Source organism: Poeciliopsis prolifica, unplaced genomic scaffold, assembly GCF_027474105.1.
Source record: "Poeciliopsis prolifica strain line A6 unplaced genomic scaffold, Auburn_PproV2 SCAFFOLD001, whole genome shotgun sequence".
NCBI lineage: Eukaryota > Metazoa > Chordata > Actinopteri > Cyprinodontiformes > Poeciliidae > Poeciliopsis > Poeciliopsis prolifica.
The window spans coordinates 10,304,507-10,327,458 of NW_026562376.1; the positions used below are offsets into that span (position 1 = coordinate 10,304,507).

At 37.0% G+C, this 22,952-nt stretch overlaps 1 protein-coding gene across 2 annotated transcripts; it reads left to right on the top strand.

Moving 5' to 3' along the window:
* Positions 1–810: 810 nt before the first annotated feature.
* Positions 811–21,648, top strand: b4galnt3b (beta-1,4-N-acetyl-galactosaminyl transferase 3b). Of its 2 annotated transcripts, none has more exons than XM_055036758.1 (20): positions 811–1,316; positions 7,610–7,659; positions 7,845–7,928; positions 10,651–10,746; positions 11,323–11,413; positions 11,503–11,603; positions 11,694–11,761; positions 12,762–12,840; positions 12,958–13,024; positions 13,181–13,315; positions 13,443–13,552; positions 13,940–14,040; positions 14,117–14,187; positions 14,277–15,468; positions 16,087–16,346; positions 17,187–17,340; positions 17,433–17,505; positions 17,598–17,751; positions 19,148–19,274; positions 19,558–21,648. In XM_055036758.1, exons 1-20 carry the CDS (start codon positions 1,181–1,183, stop codon positions 19,667–19,669), a joined length of 3,261 nt encoding a protein of 1,086 aa, XP_054892733.1. In that variant the 5' UTR covers positions 811–1,180; the 3' UTR covers positions 19,670–21,648. The 2 variants fall into 2 exon arrangements, with proteins under 2 accessions (XP_054892733.1, XP_054892742.1); XM_055036767.1 differs by having other exon boundaries at positions 1,231–1,312.
* Positions 21,649–22,952: the final 1,304 nt, after the last annotated feature.

Genomic DNA, 22,952 nt, shown 5'->3' on the forward strand with positions numbered 1-22,952 from the left:
CTTCTCTCTTGTTTAGTTGCCGGAGTGTTAAGAAAGTCTGGGTTGCTTTAACCCTTCAGGTTGTCTGCTTTGTTGGTCAATCAACCACAGTGATTCCATGTTTATGAAAACATGCATTTGTTCCAGGTGCCAAGTCATCTATACAGCTTGTAAGCAGTGGGAAGTATGACGTTCCACAACATTTCCTGGTAGACAGGAGCTCTGGTGTTGGTCTGACTCTCCTGGAGTCAGACCAACACCAGGAGATCGTTGCACTGCACTGCACTTTTAATCTTTGAAGAAACTCTGATCCATCCACGACTGCCTGATTGTGCATAATCTCACTTTGCACAGATTTAAAAGTTTCCTTTAGAATAAACCGAAGCAAATCAACACGAAGCAGAAGAATGGGCATAAAGGAAATACGTGTGGCTTTACCTGTAACAGGTAGATAGATATCTTGATGAAGGGTGGGGGTTTTCCTACCTGGTTGGCTTCTACTCATGTTTACTCCTACCTTACCCACTCAAATCAAGCCAACGCTAAACAAGCATGTAGCACTTCCGACGTGGCTTTTCAAAATAATAAAACGTTAAATACATGCGTAAAAAAAATCAAAATGATCATTGAAATGTATTCATTTTGTTGAATAACCGGTCAATAAAGAGTTTTTATCCCAGCTCAGTGAGAATAAAGCGCGTGGGCCGGCGCTTCTGTAGAAGCGCCGGCCCAGCTTCCTGTCACTCTGCGTCTGACTTGATTCAATTGAGACGGGGATGAAGCTGGTGTGAGATTTCACTCCTCGTTTGTTTCATTGTGCGCTTCAGTGCGTGGAGGGAGCAGAGGTCAGCGCGCCAGCGGGACGCCCTCCCCTGATTCAGACCTACAGGAAACCCTCTGAAATATTTAGATGACTAGGAGAGATCAGTCCAGATCACCGGGTGACGCAGGTCAGGATGTTTTTGTTTGTTTGTTTGTTTTTCTTGGATGAGAGCCGCCAGTGGACTCTCGCACCGGGATCGCTCGGGCTTTCAGGAGCACTGAAGTAGCCGCGCTCCTCCCGGGAGCAGCTGGCCGGCCGCCTGCTTCTCTCTCTCTGGAGGAAGGGCTCCTGGAGTCCCGGGGTCTCCCCCTGATCACAGGGCGGGGGGGTCCGACGGATGAGTATCTGTTCGGGAGCTAATTTCGTCCCGCAGTCAACATGATCACGGAGTTTTTTCCCCTGAAGAAGCTGCGGCGGAATGGCAAATATTTTCTGTTTGTGGCGATTCTCCTGGTTGTGCTTTTGGCAGTTTACCACGAGATGGTTGCTGCAAGAGCTTGGAGCAGTCAGGTCGGTAAGTTGGGACTCAACAAGTTATATGTGTCTTCAACTTTTTCTTCTTCTTCTTCGCTTTTGCTGCAAATTAAAAACAACCTGCATGAATGTGCAGAAATCTCTTTAATTAGATTTGCGCATTTTGCTCATTGTCACTGCGCATCTCTGGACTTTGTGATGAGTTCTTCTTGAGTCATCTGATTTCTGTAAGGGCTTAAATGATTGTAGAATACAATTGGATGATTTTCTGATTCCAAGAAGCTGAGTTATTATTATTTGGAAAATTACTCATGAAAAATTCAAATTTTTAACATGTCACAATCTATTATAGGATAGACCAAACCAAAGTAGTGTACAGTTGTGAAACGCCTCTAAACATAGTTAGAGCCATCCTACCAAAGCTACTTGAAACGCCCCACAATACTTACAGCTGAAATATACTTCTACTATTGACAGAGAGGGACTGGGTACAAATGTATGCCACTCTTTTCAGATTTTCATTTCTAAAATATAGTGTTTAAAACCACATATCATTTTCCTTCCACTTTACTACTTGGAAGTCATTTGTGTTGGCATGTTATGTGAAATATGTGAAAAATCTCAAGTGGTTCAGGTATTTCTTGGTACACATTGGATGACAGGGTTGATTTAAATAAATAAAGTAAAAATAACAAAGAAAATGTTCACAGTTGAAGAAATCTTGAAGGGTTTTATTAAGATTAAAACTTATAGATTTTGAGTTTGCTGATCAGTGTCAAAATCTGTTTCCACGTAATGTCTAATGCAGTAAGTTTCCTTTACCCAAAAAGTGCTTACAGCAACTCAAACCTGTCATTGTGTTAATTGAAAACCAGAGCGTAAGGTAGATGAAACAATGCTACTACAAAGATGTGGGTATTTTGGTTCTTCTGTAGAAGTAAGGAAGGGTTAGGCAAACTGTGGGGTCAGAAGGTCAGCTGAAGCTCAGAATGCCTCTCTCAAACCACACATCCTGTGCTCTTTTCTTTATTTTCACCTCATGTCAAAATATTCTGCCTCACTGTCGCAGTCAGCAAACTGACTCGAGAATGTGGCTGTGGCTGCCGGTTTTCAATCTGACGTGTCCCCACAATAAAAGAAAGAAATGTATGGTGCTCATGCTTTCAACAACACGTATGAAATGAAGTTTGTCGGGCTGCACGTGCATTATGCTCCTCGACAGAAGCATAATTTGGAGAAATGTGATGGAAATTCTTGTGATTTGGCTTGAGCTGAATCATCTGCTATGCGGACTGTGTTAGTGCTTATCTTTAATGCTTCAAAATGAAGGCCAGGAAGCTATCAGTTTTGTGCGGTGTCAGGTTATAACTCCAGTTAAGGTATCAAAATTAGACAATTGGCTGCTTGAGGTCTGATTCATTTGGAATTTAATAGTTTGATAGCTGTTTATAATCATTCATTTATCTACCCATCCGTCTTCAAGACCATCTGATCGTTTGTTCTTCAAGTGACATTTCCCATTACAATCTTTGATTCTTTTTTATTGGGCAGTTAGAATGGAAACCATGTTTTAGAGAAGATTGGCCTTGCGATCAAACAGAGCCGACACGTCATTGTTTATAAAATATACAGAAAATAAATTGTGTCAAGTCGATTTCATAGGTATTTTTTAATGGCATTAAAATAACAGCAACTAGTTTGGGATTGACAACGTCAACTATGTATCTGAGGTACTGATTAAATTCCTTTAGTTCTGACTATTATCTCTTTGGCCATGAGATATATGCTGACTGTGGCCTTCTTAATTAAGTCAAAGTGTTTCATTGTTGTTGGACAGTTGTTCTTAAGAATATGTGGTTTTAAACATTTTTGGGTTCTTTTACAAACAAAAATCTGAAAAGTGTGGCATGCATTTGTACTAAACCCCTCCCAGTCAATATTAGAAACAATAGTAAAAGCTAATGGGATCATGTGTGAAAGCATGGGGAAAGCGCTTCTTCCCACAGGGAGCTGGACCCAGACATGGATTAAGGGCGTGTTCCGATGGAAGGAGAACTCAGGGTGGACCTTGACCTCAGTGGAGGGACTATAACTGCCTTCCTGGCTGAGACTCTCAGGCTAGAAGGGCTATGTAGTATTAAAAAGTCTATTATTATTAGGGCACCCCGACACCTCGGAAGGAATATAAATACATTTCAAGAAAGTATGCTGCTTGAAATGGAGCATATTGTGTTTGGAGACAGACTTGGTTTTACTTCTTCATTAAGTTATAGCATTCCCTTGTTAGACAGACTTTTGTTCTTAGGATGAAACTAAAATTAGTGTCTGCTTTTAACTGTAAATCGATGCTGGTTATAATGTTTACATAAAGTTTATTTTTTCTAATGTTGAAGTGAATCAGATTAACAGTTGTCGGTACATTTGGCTGCTGATGATCCATGGCTTGGAATTAGAATGATTGAGATGGCAACATTAAATATTGCCAATAAAATGATGCTAAACGGTGCACATTGTAATATGTAATAGTTATTTTCTCTACAGATGTTTTAAAGTCAGGATAAACTTCTTTCCAATGTCCCTGGGTTTTCAGTACTAATGACATTACTTCAGCTTGACTTTTGGTAACAAGTTTCTTCACTCCAGGAACCCAAATATGACCTTCAAAATCAAATTAAACATCAATCCTAAATTTTAAAGTCAAGTTATCCCTTAATTTACTGACATTTCTAAAGAGAAATACATAGGGGCTGCTTCCAAACTGAAAAATGACCTTGGAATGTAAACTTCTAATAGTGTTGGGAAATAAGTCAATATATACAGTGATAGGCAGGTGATCAATATCAATAGAAAATATGTCCAATAAATGTTCAATAATTTTACTGAACTCCGTTACAGAACCGTAAAGCATTCTGGGGGATGTAGGTAGAAAAAAGCTGAAGAGCTTCTCATGGCTAGCTAAGCAAGGTTGGTGTTATCGACTAGCTATGCGGTAGGTTAGCAACAACCATTTGAGTAACTTGTGCAGTAACAGTTTCAGGTTTCACTTGAAATTAAACAACCTGGATTAAACAAGAAAATGAGTACAACAGCTTGAGAGAAAACTGAGAATAAAACAGAAAAGGTCACGCCTCCATTTTTGTAGTATTTCAACTATTTGAAACAAAAAACGAAGTTATATGTTTTTCAGCCTTAGCTTCTGACTGACAGTCACACATGCCATGCAAAAGAGTATCTTCATTGCATAACAAAAGATAAAATATTAAGCTTATTTTATTATAGAACCTGTTTGAAAGCTAAATTAAGCAACACTGCAAACGGCTTTCATCACTTCTACCCCAGAGAACAAACCTATGTAAATTAGCAGCGCAGGTCGCTACGGGATCGCACACATGCCCAGGGTTTAAGATATGACTCTTTAAGGAGTAGTTTGTTTTTCCCTCATGTGGGTCACACAGGCTCTTAGTACAGATAAGTTAAGAGTGCTGAAGTTAATAAAGTCCTAATAAGGAAACTAGTAGGAAGATTTCTATGTGGTAAACATTCCAGTTTTTTTTATTTATAAACAGGAAAAGCCATTGTGAAGGCTATGGAAAAAAAAACATTGCACCAGTCTGTCTCCTGTGTCATCTATCATTTTGGTATTTGCAGTTTCCTTGGAGAATATTTTGACATTGAGTGTCTGTATTTTGTAATATTCTGCACACTGAAGGAAAAGTGTAAACTGCATAGCTTACAGTTTAAGACTAAAAGCAGCATCTCTGGAAAAAAATACAAATTGATTATGCTGATTTAGAGGTTTTAGTAAAGGTCAGAGAAAACTTTAGGGTTCAAAAGTAAATTTTAAAAAATTAAAAAATAATTGAATATCAGTTGCTGTCGTACTCTGTCATCTCACTTTCAAGTTATTCTTCAGCATCTTCTCACTTTTAACCTTCAGTAAATTGACTATATGTGGCTGCAGATTACATTTTTTTTTTCTGAGATATGTGCATGATGTTTTGATTGATGTCACTTGTCTGCCTTAAAGGTATTCTGAAATACCAGTAGGCTAATTTCACTGGCAGTTAGTCAAACCTTTGAACAAGATTTAACATGTACGACAGAAAACTTGAAATTATTTGAGGTATTTCTCTCTTAGTTATCTTAAACTTCCTTTAATTAACTGCTCTGTTTTACATATGTACTAATTTAGTCAAGTGGCTAATTTCTTGACCTATAAAGCACAACACACATCTTTATATGAAGGCCATGTTCTCTCATCTTTCTCATTTTGAAGAGTGAAATTTAGTAAGGATCTCTGTGTTGCATCATATTTATACCCTCAGGAAACAGGCAATTATGTAAAACCAGTTGCACATGTTAGTGCTCCACGCTGTAGATTAAAAGAGGAGCAGATACAGGTTTGTTGAGTTGCATTTGCTCTGCTACATATGGATAGTGAAAGAGTTAATCAGCTCAATTATAAACCTAAACAAATAAAAAATGCATTAAAAAGTCCTTCATTACATTGATCCTGCAGAAATTTGATGTACTGCTAATTGTGACACAGAAAACAGTAATTTATGTCTGACTGTAATTAATTGTTCTTATAGTTAATTTTAAATTCTTTTCAAAAGTCTTAACTTGAGATGATACTATCATCATAGCAGTATATATATATATAAAAAATACATTTATTTTAAGGCTTTTGTGCATCTTTACCATGTGTTTCTGTAACCAGTTTGTTTTGTTCTGTTCTTGAGGCTTAGCAGGGATTTGCCTCTTGTGGTTAATTCTTTGAGGCTGTGGGTATGATCATTAACCAGCAAATGTGCACACCTTCATCACAACTCACTAGACTCTTGTTTTTCTTTTTCTTTTTTTTTACCATGCAGAACATTTTCCACTAGGCTTGCCTACTTAAACAAAGGTATAGCCTGTTTTTCCTCAAAAATAGGGGATGGAATAAACCTTCCCATAAATATTGCTTAGCCAGCAGCAGCTCAATTATCTGGCTTATGCACATAATCTTATTTTGGTTATGAATAATATACAGCACCCTCCACATTTGTTGGCTCCCCTGATAAAGGATTTAGGAAAAATAGAAAAACAGAAATCCCTCTCAATATACAATTGTTATGACTTATGCTATTTATATTAATGGGGTTAGTAATAATTTTATTTCCCATTGAAACAAAATTCAACAGGAATTGAATTCCCATTTAATTCAATTGTGGATAGATTTAAATTCATTCATACATGTAATTCTAATTACTAAGAATATTACCCCTGAATTTGAACATAGGGTTAGTTAACTGGCTAATGCTAGCATAATGAATAATAAATTTGATGTGACTCTGGGCCTCCCTTCACAATGAGAAAGAGAAGAGAAAATGGCATTTATTAAGGCAGAAATGACAACATGAAAACAGCCACTTGACTAAACCAACCAATTATTGTTCTGCAGTCGGAACAATAATTGAAAAGTTAAGTGTCTTTACTTTTCAGAAAGACTTTACTTTTATTGCAAAGTTCATTGCTTTCATTGCAGACATTACTGCAATGGAAGATAAGTTTTTCTGGAGATGTTAATAAACAAGATGAAGATGTTTAAGATCTAGCGTTTTCAATATGGTGTATCCAGCATAAATATGAATCTAAAACCTTCCACAGAAATAAATATAACACTGCATCTCAGAAGCCTTTTGACTTTGACTAAATGCTTAATAGGAACTTACATTTTACAGCTATAAAAAGTCACTATGGAAAAAAAAAATCATCAATTATAAATCAGATTTAGGTCAGACTATTTCTCCATGAAAATGCTTCTCTTTTTCTTAACCGACACTCCAGGGTTACCCGTGATGTCATAATTGGCCTCCACATCTCAAGTGTGTGTGCTTGGAGAGCTCCACCCTAGTGGTAATGACAGACCTTCACAGGGACTTCAATCCCAGCTCACTCTGTTACCACAGTCATAAAAATCCAAACAGTGAGGGCCTATTTTGAAAGACACTATAATTTCAGAAAACATGTAGGAGGTCAATGAGGATAACTCTGCATCGAACTTGCCAAAAGCACCACATACATTTGCTAAGTTTAGGACTGAAATGATTGACATTGAAATATCCTCAGCTGTAAATATGAACACGGGGAGACTCGCTTAAGACTCCATTGGAAATTTAATAGAAAAAAGTGAGTGTAAAAAGTCTAAAACAGACTGCAAATCAACAACTATTTTAAGCATTAAGCTTGCTGTTTGTGACTATGCCAGTGTTTAGTTTTATTTTGTTTTGTTTTTTTGTCTTTCTGAACATGCATTTCTGATAATCAAGTTTTCCTACTTTTCTTCAGGTGTGAATCCTGACAGCAGCAACTGGAGGAGAGCCATGCTGAATCAAATGGTAAGTGGAGTGAATAGGAAAACAAGAACTTGCATAAATAAAGGTGATGCAAGACTGTGTGTGTGTGTGTGTGTGTGTGTGTGTGTGGTGTGTGTGTGTGTGTGTGTGTGTGTGTGTGTGTGTGTGCAAAGAGGGGAAACGAAGAAAGCAAACAAAAGCTAAATATGGCTCTTTGTGTTTTCTAGGGGAGAAAAGATGGTCGACCAGAGTGGGTGGAGGATCCAGACTCTTGGAGGTCCAGCTTCACTCCACAAGCATGGAAACCAGAGGTGTGCATGCGTGTGTGTGGATGCGTGCGTGTGTGTGCATGTGTGTGTTTGAACGTCTGGGGGCTGCTTGCATGCTTCAAAGTTCCAGCTCACCTCTTTTGAACTCTAAATCACCTGCCTGGACTTGCCCACTTTACTCCCAGCTCGGTGCATTTCCATGTTTAAAGGGTCGCTCCTGCAACAGTCTGCAGGAGCTTCCACTGCTTTGTATTATCATGCTTATCAGATTTCCCCTATTTTAAGCAGGACTGGGCTTCAGCCAGCTGCTTCACCTCATGTTTCATGTCAGTAGTGCGCTATCTGGCCTTACTTGCCAACATAACCATGGTTTATAGTAATAGTTCCTGTTTGCTGTGTTTTTGCATGTGGTTGGCTGTCCTTTTTTAACCTTCTTGGGTTCTACTAATTTCTGTTATTCTCTGAAATCCGTTTTCATTCGTTTTGATACATAAACTAAAAGGCCACTTTTTGCACAAATCCAGATTTGAAAGTTTGACTCAGTGAAAATGCAAATGTTTTGATTAGCAAAAAATAAGAAAATGTTGCCTTTAATTTTATATGTATTACAAGTTTTAAGCATCAGTGAAGAATTTGGGATGGATTTATCCCTCACAAAAAAACTTTTGGCTTTAAAAATGTGTGAAAAGTTAAACATTTAAAATATACCCATCCAGCTGAGAATATCTTGTGTTAATACAGTTAGGCATGAAAAGTCAACAAAATCTTGTTGTTGTTTTTTTTTTTCTTTATCTGAATTTGCTGCTTCAATACAATTTTAAGGCTTTAACTTATATGCCTACGGAGTTTAAAGGCAAAGCATATACAGTATAGATATATTAGACATTGTCAAATTTGTATGGAAAGGGTTTTTTTTTTTGCTTTCAGTTGTATTTCCACTGTGGTGCCATTTGTTCTGTTGATATTCTGACATCAAGTGATTAAGTGACAAATACCATATGAGTCTGAAGTGATCACTGTTTCCAGCACCTTCTGTGCTTAAATGCAGTGACAACAAAGGAACCTTTCCCGAGGTTGTAAATTGCTGGTGCTATAATATGTATCAACAAGAGAACCTTTGTTTGAGCTTTAATGGTTCCTTAAGCAGGATATTTATTTAGAAAGATCAACAGTGTGAATGTATTCACACTAAATATGGACTTAAAGGGATGATAAGTTGTGGATTAAAGCTGCTTGAATTCATGTTTTAGCAGAGGAAAACCCTCTTCGATAACATTGCATTTGTAATTACAAGGTCTATTTAAATAGACCTTGGAACATTTGATACATTTTTTTCAGATCTCAGTTTTCCACAACATTTTGATTATTTCTGCTTCTTTTCTTAAAGTCATTCATATTTCTGTAAATTAAAATATGTTATAATTAGAGCTACACAATGCACAAAATAATTGTAAAATGATCATATCAATGTTTTTAATAAAACAATTCAATAGGACTTAAATTTAAATATAGTTTTAACATATGCATGACCTGGGCTGTACCAGATTCTAAAATGACTGGCAATTAATTCAAGCTTAAACTCACACAGTACAGATTCAACCATTTTTATGTTTATAAAGAAAAAAGATTGATATTAATTAAAAATAGGAATGTTTGTGGAAAATTTAATACACCCCCAAATTAAAACTGTATGCATTTTACAAGCTTTTATCTTAATGAAGCTCACAGTGGAGCCTAACCCTGAACAAATCTCCACTTTGTCTCAACAACCGTGAACATAAGACCCAGTCTATACATTGTTTGACTTTTGTCTGTATTTTACGTCATCTCTAAACATACGTCGATATGAATGAGAGCATGTTAGCCTGTTTATGGTAGGTCATTATTGCAAACCCTGCATAATAAAAAGTTCCATAAAACAGGAAATTTGATAGCAGTCAAAGTAGCAGAGCCTGTTGTGAGACCAAAACAGTAGTTTACAGATTACTGATTAGGAGTATGGCTTTAACAGAGTTATAGCTGGCAAACTTTAATGCTGAACAAGTGTTAATGAATAAACTCCTGAACAGTACCTTTGACACTTAAAATATGTAAAAAAAACAATCTGCATCAATAATATTGCTAAGTTTGAAGCCTGAACCTCACACCAACCTTTATCTGAATATGTTGGTGGCAGCAAACTGCCCATCTTGACCACTAACGAAACCGGATTAACTACACACTCTGATTTGGCCCTCAGTCCCGGTGTCTTGTTCCTGGTATGTGATCGGCACGCACACAGATCAGATAACACAGACCCTTCGGCAGATGTCACAGAGGTGTATGTTTACAGGACATCTGGGCCTCGACTGGCATCCAGCAGCTCCATTGTGGGCATATAGTATTTTACTTTGTACTCACTTTGGATTGAAATTTAGAAAATAATTTTTCTTAATGCTTCCTTGTACTATTATATTCCTTTTTCTATTAGCCGACTTTGCAAGACGATGTCTTTTCAATATAATATTTATTTACTGACAAAGATTTCGCATGTATAATGATAGACTACTCACGTTCTGTTACTAATAATTTGGTTTGGCTTACCCATTGAATAACACGTGGTGGTCAAGATGTTGAGTTCCATTGTGCTATTTAGCACCATCTGAGGAAGTGCGTACTGTGTTTTTTAGTTTAAACGCTGTGGCCAGATGGTGATGTGTCCTGCTCCTGCAAACACAATGCTCTGTTTATATCACTGCCCCCGCTCTCTCCTCTCGCCCTGCAGTTTAAGGGACAGGCCAATCTGCATGTGTTTGAGGATTGGTGCGGCTCCTCTACCGCAGACCTGCGCAAGAACCTGCACTACCCCCTGTATCCACATGTGAGTCGAGCTGTTATTACTTAATCAGTAATTTGATATTACCAGTATAACTTCCCAAACATGTTTCTCCTGTTCCTGGTCTTCTCTTCCTACTTTGAGCCAACAACGAGTCTGATTTACTGTTCTCTTGTCATTCCTTTTATTAGTCCAGGACCACATTATTTTTTATAATGTAACTCATTGTGCTTTTTTAGCTTTTTGTCTCATAAATGTACAGCTAGATAAAAGGCCTATATTTTCTTCTTTTCTTTTAAAGTTATATGTATAAATGTATTTCTTTAAATTTGGAAGCACAAATAAAATCTTTTTTCTTTTTTTTTTTTAGAATAAATATTTTTTTCTGGATCCTATTAAAAGATCCCAAAACTCTTCTATGCACTTTTTCAGTAAATTCTCCAATTCCTTAATATTTATGTGGGACAGAGGAGAGTCCTGAGCAAAGCAAACATACTCATGTTTTTGATCAGGGGCGCATTCTACACCGACATACAAAGTCCTCCTGATCCTGGTCTTCTCTTCCTACTTTGAGCCAACAACGAGTCTGATTTACTATTCTCTTGTCATCCCTTTTATTAGTCCAGGACCACAGTCCAGAAACTTGCTGTTTCTCCTCAGTGGACCAACTATGGACTCAGAATATTTGGATATTTACATCCATATACAGATGGTACAGCCTTTACTGTAACATTTTGCTCGTTCCTTTTACAACCCATGCAGGCATACTAACAGTGCCCTTCATTTTTATTCCTCTGTCAGGAGACTTTGTGTTTGCAGTGAGCTCTGATGACAGCTCTGAGTTTTGGCTCAGTACAGATCAATCCCCGCTTAATGTCCAGTTGCTGGCGTGGGTCGGAAAGGTATGAATGTTTGAGGCCTCCTAGTTTTTAAGTTTCTTTTTTGTCACAGCAATCCCAGTCACATCTGTTTGCACATATCTTTTCATCCAGACCGGTACGGAGTGGACGGCGCCGGGGGAGTTTGAGAAATATGCCAGTCAGACCTCCAAACCAGTTAGGTGTGTCAAAAATACAGGTTGTCCGTTAATGCTCTGTACTATGACTCATCCAAAAAAAAACAAAAACAAACTTAATTTCTTTCACTTGCATGTCAGACTCGTTCCACTGATTTTATTTCCAGACCTGACGTAGCTCCATCCCATTAGTTTCTTTTGCAGCACTGTGATTATTTTTATTTTGCTCGTCTATTTGTTTTCTCATTTTCCAACAATTTATTCTGCATGAAATAAAAATAAACAACTGTCAAGCATGGTAGAAGAGGGATAAGGATTCATATTTCTTTCTCAAGCCGCAGGAACTGCACTGTTTGCAGTCACACCTCTGAATGCTAACGTATTAGTCAAATGTGAGGCTTTCTGTTTGACAACTGAACTTTGGCCAAAGTGGGTCATGCAACAGCACAATGATCCCAAAATAGGATGGCAAAAATAATCAAGTGAAGACAGTGGCCCAGTCAAAGTCAAGACCTCAGCATGATTAAAAAACTGTGATGCCACATGAAGAGAACTATGCAAGAAACAAAAGAGCTGAAGCAGTGTGAGCCAGAACTTCTCCACCGTGAGAAAGATTCATAGTCATACAGAAACTACTTCAAGCTATTTCTGCTAAAGATGGTTCTACAAACTAATGAGTCATTTGGTACTTATCTTTCCTTGTGATTGTAAAATATGATGTACACATGTTGCAGTTAGCTTCAAAAATAAAAATAGCTTAGAATAAAATATACATATATGGTGAATAAACTGGTCTTAAATGATCATTTCAGATGAGTCGTTTGATTCATGCAGAAAAAATTACGCCTGTTAAGTCAGCTCCAAGAAGTCATCACTGAAATGGAGCGATAGATTTTAATCTGACCATAAAAGTGCGGTCGCATTTTAGTAGAAAATGAATCTTGCAGTTCAGGTGTTAAGATATACTATCTCTCCATAGAAGTTTATGCTTTTATGATTTTTTTTTAATGCGAAAATCCAAAGAAGAATCCTGACTGTCTTCCAGGCTTTCAGCTCAAAAGAGATACTTTTTTGAAGTTATTCACAAGCAAAATGACAGAGGGACTGACCATGTGGAGGTGGCTGTAAGTGTACCACACTCAGATCAAGTGATTATGTATTTTCCAAGAATCAAGAGCCCTTTTTTATGTTGGTATCAAAGTAGAAAGTAATGTTTTTTGTTTTGTTTTTTTGTCTTCAAGTGGCAGCTATTGGACCACAGCTTCAGATTTACGGTTATTGAGTCGAAACACATCTCCCTTTATGTTGGTGAGTTCCTGAAATGCATGAAAAGTTCATTCTATTTGTTCATCATAAGCGTGGTTGAAAAATGATACCATATACTTTGGATTTGCATACTGGCTGAAAACTGCAAGTCATAGGAAACGTGACCCACTTCTCTCATTCGAACTCTTTGTCCTGCAGATGAGTCTGACTTGAGGATGAGCTATGTCACCCACATACCACAGACAGCTGCAAGTCATGAGCACACCTCCTCAAAGCAGCACAGTGCTGCAGTAGACATGCTGAGGGAAGACCCGAGAGACACACTCTACCAAGGTGAGAGACGTCTCGAAATGGCTCCATTTCCTGTCAACCCCGGATGCAAGTGTTGAGCAATTATTTTCTCATACCATCAAAGCAAAACATAATCATGATGCAAATCTGCTTGTTGTTTGTTTTGCAGTCCATCTGATAAACAGCAAGTTCCTACAAGGCATTCTTCCTGACTGCACATATAACCCTAGCTACATAATAAAAGACTTCCCTCTGCTTCGTTACCAAGGACTGCAGTTTGTACGTTTTCATAAAGTTTGGAGAAGTTATGTTTACCTTACTCTGCCTGTAATACCTTCCCAAAGTATTGGTACCCTTTAAATATGTTTTCTTTTTTATGTTACAAGTACAAGTTTAATTTATTTTATTGAGCTTTTATGTGATTGAGTTGTGAAGCAGAAACAACATATCTGCCTCAATTTGACTACATTTTGGGGTTCTCATTTTCTGATCTTACTCCAAGCCTAGTTCAGATTCCTTATGAAGTCTAATTGGCATCTAAAAATTCAGTTTTTTTCTTCATGTTCTATCTTGGCTATCCAAGATAAACTCCATAGTTCCTGCCTTTCTAATTGTAAACGTGATTTGCTTCAAGGGTTTATGCAGTAATTGTTTTTTATTCCACAGGTTCAGATGTCCTACATCTACCCGAACGACTACACCCGGCTCACACACATGGAGAGAGAGAACACCTGCTTCTACCCAGAGAGCTCCTACTACAAAAAGATGTGAGACCCTGGTATAAAAATATCATGGCACAGGTGCATCTCAGTTAATCAGCAATGATCTTATGGTTTCCACCAGGTATGGTTTCTCTAGGTACATGAGATTTGACCGCCCAGATAAACACAAGAAAGAAGAAAACAGAGACAGAGGTATTTTAGTTTTTATTTTTATTTCAACTTGCTTGCATAATCAGACAATGTCATTCTCAACTTCTGATCTTGCTTTTGGTGAATGCCAGATTTTGGTTTGCAGAGAATAAAGTCGGTCCATGAGGAGAAGAAGGACAGCTTTGGCTACGACGCCAACCACAAAGAGAAGGAAACAACAGCAGACCAGATGAAGAACAATGTTTACCCAGACTACGGAGATGATTATGATGATTATGTGCAGAAACGCCGGCGCAAACTTTTCTCCTTTGCCACAAGAGGCATTGATGATACACTTGTCAAATCTCCTGATGAAAGACGACGCACAAAAGACTTTCAGAAAAGAAAAGAAAAGGGTGCTGTTCCACAACCTCAAAAGGAGGCAGACAAAGCACCTAAAAAAGTATTCAAACAAAATCTGCATCAAAACAGGACGGAGTTGAAACACGAAGGCTCAGTTAAAAAAGTAGTACCGAAAAAGACAAAGGTTAGATCAGCAAAGAGACAAAAAGTCAAAACTACCGTAAAACCAGAGCAAATTAATTCTTCAGCGCTTATTGATAATGGAGAAATTAAAGCAAAGCAACAGGTAGCTGTTCCGCAGCATCGAAACTGGAAACATTCAAAAACAAACCAAACTGAAATCCAGAAACTCAAAAAGTCTCCAGTTGAAAGCCAGGACAGGCAAAAACCCACTGCAGTAAACAGGCAGACCCTTCCAGAGACAGAAAAGGTTCTCCATCCATACATCAACAGTCATTTCACTACTACAAACAGAAATGGCAAGCAGTTTATCGGAAAATCAAATGAAGTGGAAGCTGATTCCAAAAAAGCTCTCCAGAAAAAAGAGATAGAGCTGAATAAGCCTTTACAACAAGACCTGAATAATCACATCAATAGCGATAAAATGAGTACTCGAGGAAAAACATTTAAAAAGAAGTCTTACTTGAGGGGAAAGTGGGATCATGCACAGGAAGAAGATGGTGATCTCAATAGGACTGAGATCAGAAGAAATGCAACCCAGGGAGATTCACATTCCATGTGGGAGCAAGAAGGAGACATGGCTATGGATCCTGATGAAGAGGACCTCACTCCTGCGCCAGTTTTCGATACTCATGTCAACTGGAACCAGACCTTCCAAGTTAACCACCTGGACCTGCAGTCGCAGCGTTCCGACTGGATCGACCTTTCCTGCAACGTCTCCGGAAACCTGCTGCTGAATCCCAGCGATGCTCTGACTGTTGTTTATGCCTTCATGGATCATCTTAATGAAAAGCACAAGGGGTAAGCAATGGTTTGACTTTTTGTATATATTATTCATACTTGCCAGCACTTCAAACAAGAAACTAAAGACTTTTTGTAGCCCAACTTCAAATGAGATGTATATTTAACTCCTAAATTGTTACCACAAATTTACCATATACTTCAGTTTGATTTACCCACAGGATATGTCAGTATTTTTTTCGGTCATTTTGTTGATTATGGCTCACAGCTAATGAACACTAAGTTACAATAACTAATTATTTATGGCCCTGACAGTAATTCAGTAAGACTGCTGACTCACTGAAACACTCCACAAAAAGACTAGACAATGAAAGGTTAGTGCTAGAGAACAATGTACTATGAAAAAACAAGTTTGACTTTGCCATAGTCATTTGGGTGTACATGTTTGTAAGAGTTTCATTATATTTTTTTGGCATGATTCTTCAAGTAAGATGTGTCATATATTGTTCGTTGGAATATCCAAATATATATATTTATTTTGAAAAGAGAAATGATCATTTAGCCTGCAATTCTTTTATTTTTCTGCATTATTTAAGATTTTTTACTTTGAATTATTCAAAGTTTATTTAATCTGCATATTGTCCTTGACATATTTATCACCTTTGACTGTGCATGCAGGCGATTCACATTGGTTCGCGTGCTTAATGTGGTTAAGCGTGTGGACGGATACAGGGGCAGCCGCTACCTCCTGGAGTTGGAGCTGAAGGATGCCAATGGCCAGCTGCTGCGTCTGACGCACTACATCTACGCTCTGATTCGCCACAACCCGCAGCGCAACCAGGACTTTATCTTCCAGCGCTCGCAACCTCAGCTCGTTTTGTGCAACCCGGTGGGGTTCCGCTGGAATCCCGATGCCACTGTTCATTTCATAGTGCCTGGTAAACACATCATCCTCTTATTCTAAGACTGATAATGAGCTGCTTTTTAGTGATCTGAGCTCATTTTGTGTTTACTTGTAAAAAAAAAACAAAAAAAACCCCCACAATATCATAAGATATTAATTGCCAATTGTAACACTTAAGTGAAGAATTTTTTTTATTAAAGGCCACATACAAATTTTATAGCCTAGCTTTATATGGTTAGCATTGGTTGTAGCTCATTATAGCTATTTACTTCCACATCCAAATTTGACGAATATACTTAAAAAAAAGAACATTTAGTACAAGTTAGCTGAAAACATAAAACTAGTTGAAAGTGACAACCTGGTAGCAATCAGATTGACCATTTCCATGCCAGTGTGGACCAGTGTTATTCTAAAATAACATTTCATTGGTGTCCTCATAGGTAAGTCAGGATTTAGCACAGGTAATAGTGTCAGCATTGTTTCTTTCAACAACTCTCACAAAGACAGATTTTTCGGTATTAAAAAGTCACTTGAAGCTAAGTTACGTACTTAGCTTTTCAAAGAGATCAAAATACATAGAATTTCTAAGGTACAATAAAATGGCACCTGCAGTCAAATACTCTCTTTTTCACCTCAAAATACAAATAAATTTATAGCTGATTTATTGTGGATAACAGAGCTTGTTGTTTTAGTTGCCACCTATTGTCAGTGATTATCTGAGCACAGTATGGATGTTTTTATCAAGAATGTCCTTTTAACATATCTGAAGAAGTCTGAGTTGATTGATGCATTCAGAGTTGGGAGTTTTTTTTCTTATTTGATTTGCCGGAATATTGTCATATGGTAATTTTGGTTGGTTTTTGTGATTTTCCAGTTAAAAACCAAGCCCGGTGGGTGCAACAGCTGATTACAGATATGGAGGAAGTGTTCAGAGAAACCGGAGATTCTAATTTTAACCTGATCATCACTGACTATGGCAGTACAGACATGGACGTAGAACAGGTTCTGCAGAAATCTTCACTTCCCAGGTTTGTGCTTATCTGTGTTATTTTTTTCTCTCCATTTCATTGTGTGAAACCTGTTTTGTGAGATGTGTACCACATCATTGTTGGTTTAACAGGTACCAGTATGTGAAGCTGAGTGGGAACTTTGAGCGCTCGGCTGGTCTGCAAGCAGGAATTGATCTAATAGATGTGAGAACTGCAACAACACAGAAAATGAAACACAACGTTAAATGTCTTTACAGAATTCTGGTTGTAAGTTTCCTCTCATACTTCTTTCTCAGGATGACCACAGCATCGTGTTTCTTTGTGATCTTCATATCCATTTCCCTTCTTCAATTGTTGACACAATCAGGAAGCATTGTGTGGAGGGATTCATGGCCTTTGCTCCCATAGTCCTCAGACTGAACTGTGGCAGTACACCGTCAGACGCCAGAGGTGATGTTTTTCAATGACTGTTCACCTGCTCCTGTAGCTTTGCTGCAGTGAGTTGGTTTACAGCTGTTTGAATGCCACATTGCTACGGATTGTAAGCCAACTACTACAATTAACCCTAAATAAAAAACTGCATTTTCACACAACTGTCAAAGTGCAGTTGTGTCTTGGCTCTGTAATTCATCAGATATAAATATAAATCTCTGAGCAGCTGTTCAAGATGTCAGTCACTGGCTGTGTCTCGTTTCATCTTTGCATTTTCACAAAATAATACTTGATATGCATCTGGAGTAAACACAATCAGTCAACATTCTGCGAATTCTGACATCCAGCAAAAAATCCACTAACAGAAGAAAGGATCTTCAGATTGCTTATCGTCATCTAACAAATCAATCTAAACAGGACTTAGTATTTGTTCATGAATTAAAATAGCCATAGTCTGTAACTATAGTGAGCGTTTATCCCTTCTATATAAAGCTTGAAAATAACTATTATCCTAAATGGATTGATGAAAGAATAAGTTTTAAAACATGTGAACATGTCAGAGAGGTGAACTGCTGAAACTTCTGCTTGAGTAGAAACATTTCCAATATGATGAGATTATTAATTCATGATCAATCACAACTATTGCTGTCAATTACATTTAAACCATTAAAAATTGAATTTGTTTTTTTTTTATGCACATTTTATATTTTGCAATATATTGAGCTATATTTAAACATTGTGACATTTTGCTTGTTTCTCTTCTGAACACAGATTTTATCTAACTAGAGGAACTACAGCTATGTTTTAGGACCTTGTACTAGCAACCTAAATTTTAAACAGAATGTACTTTTATGTGTTTCATATAATTATATGGCTTAATATAATGTTAATTGTATCCTGGTTAGTCCATTAAAACAAAACATGTTAATGTTTTTGATGAACAGAAACCAAACCTCTTTAGAGATGCTGTGGTTTTGGAGTTGGTTAGGTTAGAACTTCCACTTCTGCTTGACTCAAACTATTTGAGTCAAGCAAGGGAGCTCTTTTAGTTAAAGAATGAATCATTAGACCATAGAAGTCAGAATTTATATATTTACATGTTGTCAGAGTGAATTAAAGGACTGATTTAGATTTTCAGCAAAGAAATGTGCACTTCAGAGATCAGCTACTTCTCAAAATCCTGTAGGTTTTTTGTTTTGCAATGGGCCACATGAATTACCTGTTTTCATTAAATCCTTAAGAAACTTTCTGTGTTTTCTTTCTTCTAAGACCTGCATGAAATGCATAGCGCATAAATAAACATAGAGTAAAATTATTAAATGAGCCATTATAAATAATGACATAGGATATATAATGGTATTTTCTGGAAAACCGACAACCTATCCACTAATGAATGTAATTCTTGGTCATGCAGGTTACTGGGAAGTGAATGGTTTTGGTTTACTGGGGATCTATAAATCTGACCTGGATGCCATTGGAGGAATGAACACTAGGGAGTTCAGAGAGCGATGGGGAGGAGAAGACTGGGAGCTCCTCGACAGGTCTGTTTGTTACTCTCTGAGGATTATTTTTAGCTGCAATTTATTACATTTTAAATACAGCATCAAGCATGGTTATGTGTATGCACTTCTTTCTTTTGGTGTATCACATAAAGTTCAGATAAAATATCTAGAAACTGTGGTTGTAACCTCTGAAAATGACAAAAACTTTAAGTATGAGTTTTTTTAAAAGATGCTGTGTGTAATAAAATTTTTTATCTCGGTTTGTAATATTTCTATTTATATATTAATTTAAAACTTTCCACGATGCTGCTCTATTCTTTAGGATCCTCCAAGGTGGGCTGGAAGTGGAGAGGATCTATTTGAGGAACTTTTTCCACCACTATCACTCTAAACGAGGCATGTGGAACCGGAAGATGTCAGCGAGCCAAACGTGACCGCACCTCAACCTCGCCATTTGTACAACTGTAGCAACCAAAGCACTTTAAGGCTGGACCGCGCTTCCCGCCCCCAATTGTGTAAAAACCTGCTGATTGTCAGAGAAAGAGACATTAGATTGGTTCCTGAATTCGTTCACTCAGGCTGCATGACGAATGTCATGAATGTAGTGACAATGGAGCTTATTGTCACCCAGATGCTGCTGCTCAGAGTTTATTCACTGGATTTGCTCCTGACTACTACTACTGCTGTAGCAAATGATAAATGGTACCGACTGCAAGTCCTCACTGTTCACTGTGCTGCCTGCTGAAGTACCAATCTGCATCACAGGCTGCAAGAAAATAAATCGTTCCAAAGATGAAACTGAACTTAAATACACTCCAAGAATGTATGCAAGAACACACAAGTGTCCTTTTTTTCAACCTTGCATATAAGTGAACTGGTAAAAAGGATGGGAAAAAATCATGTTTGGTTTATATATATCTTAAATACAACTGTTCTTTATTTTTATGGATGACAGATGTCATATTTATAAAATCAGTTTCTCGTTTAATTTTTGTTAAACATTTAGCTTTTTTTTTCAGTCTCAGCCATATACCTCAGTTTGCTTATTAAGTGCCCTATTTTTGTTGTCATCTTATTGTGTAGATTCCAATCAACTCTGACAAATAGATGTTTGCATAGACAAGTTCTTTATGTATTTAATTTCCAGGATTATTTTAATTTCATTCTTGAAATGTGGATGTTTTTTTTTTATCCAGTACAGAAATAACTTGAATATAAATCACAGGCTATCGATCTGATCCTTGGTTGTAAAAGGATTTCTGATGACTATGTGGACATTGTTCAGATAACATCTGAGAGACTATTTGGTTGAAGGACCAATATGTTTTTCTGAGCCTTAATTAATGCTTATTAAGTATGGCTATGTTTAGCATATGTGAAAAACATGAAAGAAAACAGCAAAATTAAGGTTATTTATATCCTTGGTGATATTTGATGTTCTTTTACTCTTATTAATCATTTTGTTGTGTAATTCTTTTTTTTTTTTTTTGCAGATTATAGAAAAACATTTTTATTGTAATACAGGGTTTCTATCCAAACTGTAAAAGTTTGGAAATTTGAGTATTTTCAAGATTGAGTATGAAAAACTTGCAAAATTTTTGTAATGTCTTGTGTTTTCTCTTACCAATTTCAGTTGTCAGTCAATTCATCTATTCATCCATCCATTAGGTTCCACATTTAAAGCCTGATGAGTGCAGAAAAAGTTAAAAGATTTTTCATTAACTTTTGTATTTATTCAAAGAGAGAACTCCCGAATTTGTTTCAGAATATATATGGGATTTTGGCACAGAAAAATAAATGGGAGCCTTGTATAATGTGTAAAATGAAGTTTACAACTCCATTTACATTTTTGGTACACATTCCAGTTTAACTAGAGCTTTGTGCCACTCCGATCAGTGCCTTGAATCTGATGGACATCTGACTGTTAAGCTTGTCATGTCGGCCAGTAAAGACGACTTTTCGAGGCTGATGCCAGAAATTTGCTGGTTTTCTTTATTTATAATATTGAAGATACTGTCATCTTTTGTTTTTAATGTTATCTTGGCCTCAAAGGTTGATCTTTTCCTTTTTGTTGCTGCTCATGCCTAACTGTTGGAAAAATTCTAAGTTTAGATGTAGTTATTTTTGCTCTATGCTGGAAAGACGTCTTTGTTGTCATTTTGTTTTTCTCCTATTGTCTCTTCTTCTCAGGGACGTGTTACAATGCCTTGACAAATCCCAGGGGAAAACTTAAATAAAATAAATAAAGAATAAGGTTTCAGTTTCTTCGGTAAACCTTAAACTTGAAAAAGAAGATATTGTGGCTGAATAATATTACCATGCACTTTAAAACTGGATTTTGAAGTTTGTATTGGGGCATGCACTCCATTTATTGCAGTCACTTATGGTTTGTACTTGATTTTGTATGTCATGTTTCAACACAGTAAAGAGCACAGGAAACATCCTTGATGAAACCCAGTGATCAAACTGATGGAGTGTAAAGTTGCCTTGCCAAGTCATACTGTGGTAGTAAATCCTGTTTCCAAAAAGGATTTTCAGTTATAATTGATGGAGCTTACCTACTAAAAGTTAGCGTGGAATGATTGTTGGCAAGACGTTAGGCAAAAAGATTTCAAAACATTAACTGTTACTTTTTCCAAACTGGAGTAAAGTGGAATCTACAGTATTAAAGTAAACATTATGCAGTGACATTCTGTCATCTTTCCCTGAAATCAAGAGAAGCGTTTATTTTGTATCTCACTTTAAGTGAGAAATGTTTTAACCAGTTTATAATCAAGGTTTCTTTCCTAAATAGGAATTTATTTATGGTGATGGCTTGTTTGTTAAGTAATAAATAAATAAATAAAAATACCCCCAAACCTAAATGTGTTCCACCATTATGTATGTTTTATGTATGACTGAAACAGCAAACATGGATGTTCTTCCTTCTTGTAGTGCTCACTTCAAATGTGACATGCACTCAAAAGTGCCAGCCTTTTATGCAGCATGCCACACCCTCTGAAGAAATAACTGGATATACCTGCTGGAGCTGCAACAAACAGAAGAGAGGGCATGTCAGTCTGAGTTAAAAACTACAGTATTTTAGATGTAGGTCTTACAAGTACATCTTAGTAAATTGAAATATTTGTCAGATAAAAAGTACCTTTTAAATATTAAAACCTATAAATCAGCATAAAACATCATTTTTTAAATTAAGCCCTGACGCAATATTCTAATCTAAGCATGCATGTTTGAGCGAGTTTCAACTCAAGCATACCTTATTTGAATTAACAAGTATTTGCAATGTAAAGAGCACGTTTCAGATTGAACATGCTTTACATTTGTAAAGTCTCAACAACTTATCTCAACAAGTTGTTGAGATAATTCTTTCCTTAGAAAGAAGTGTGTTGGAACAGGAATACACAAAATATGCAAGAGAACATGTCCCCAGGGCTGAAACAGGAAAATATACTGCAGCAACATTGCCAATGAGCTAAGGGATGTTTTTCCTCACAAATTCATTTAAACTAATTCTAATTTCTAAAATGTGATTTTAAAACTTCAATTGACCCAAAATCTCTTCTGTCTTTTGTTCATTTTTCACTTTTTTTTTATTACAGCACTTGCTGAGCCTTTGAGCCACCTCAGACATGATTTATTTCTGTGAGATCTTTGGCAGATTTTGCAGGATTCTTATGACCCAGCTACATAGGGTATATAAGAAACTAAAAGTACATT

Bases quoted from the DNA above. Each gene is read 5' to 3' on its own strand.
- b4galnt3b (XM_055036758.1), top strand. From the start codon at position 1,181: ATGATCACGGAGTTTTTTCCCCTGAAGAAGCTGCGGCGGAATGGCAAA. The intron at 11,414-11,502 runs GTACAGCCTTTA...TTCCTCTGTCAG, and splicing joins TTTACATCCATATACAGATG to GAGACTTTGTGTTTGCAGTG. The intron at 12,841-12,957 runs GTAAGTGTACCA...TTTGTCTTCAAG, and splicing joins CTGACCATGTGGAGGTGGCT to TGGCAGCTATTGGACCACAG.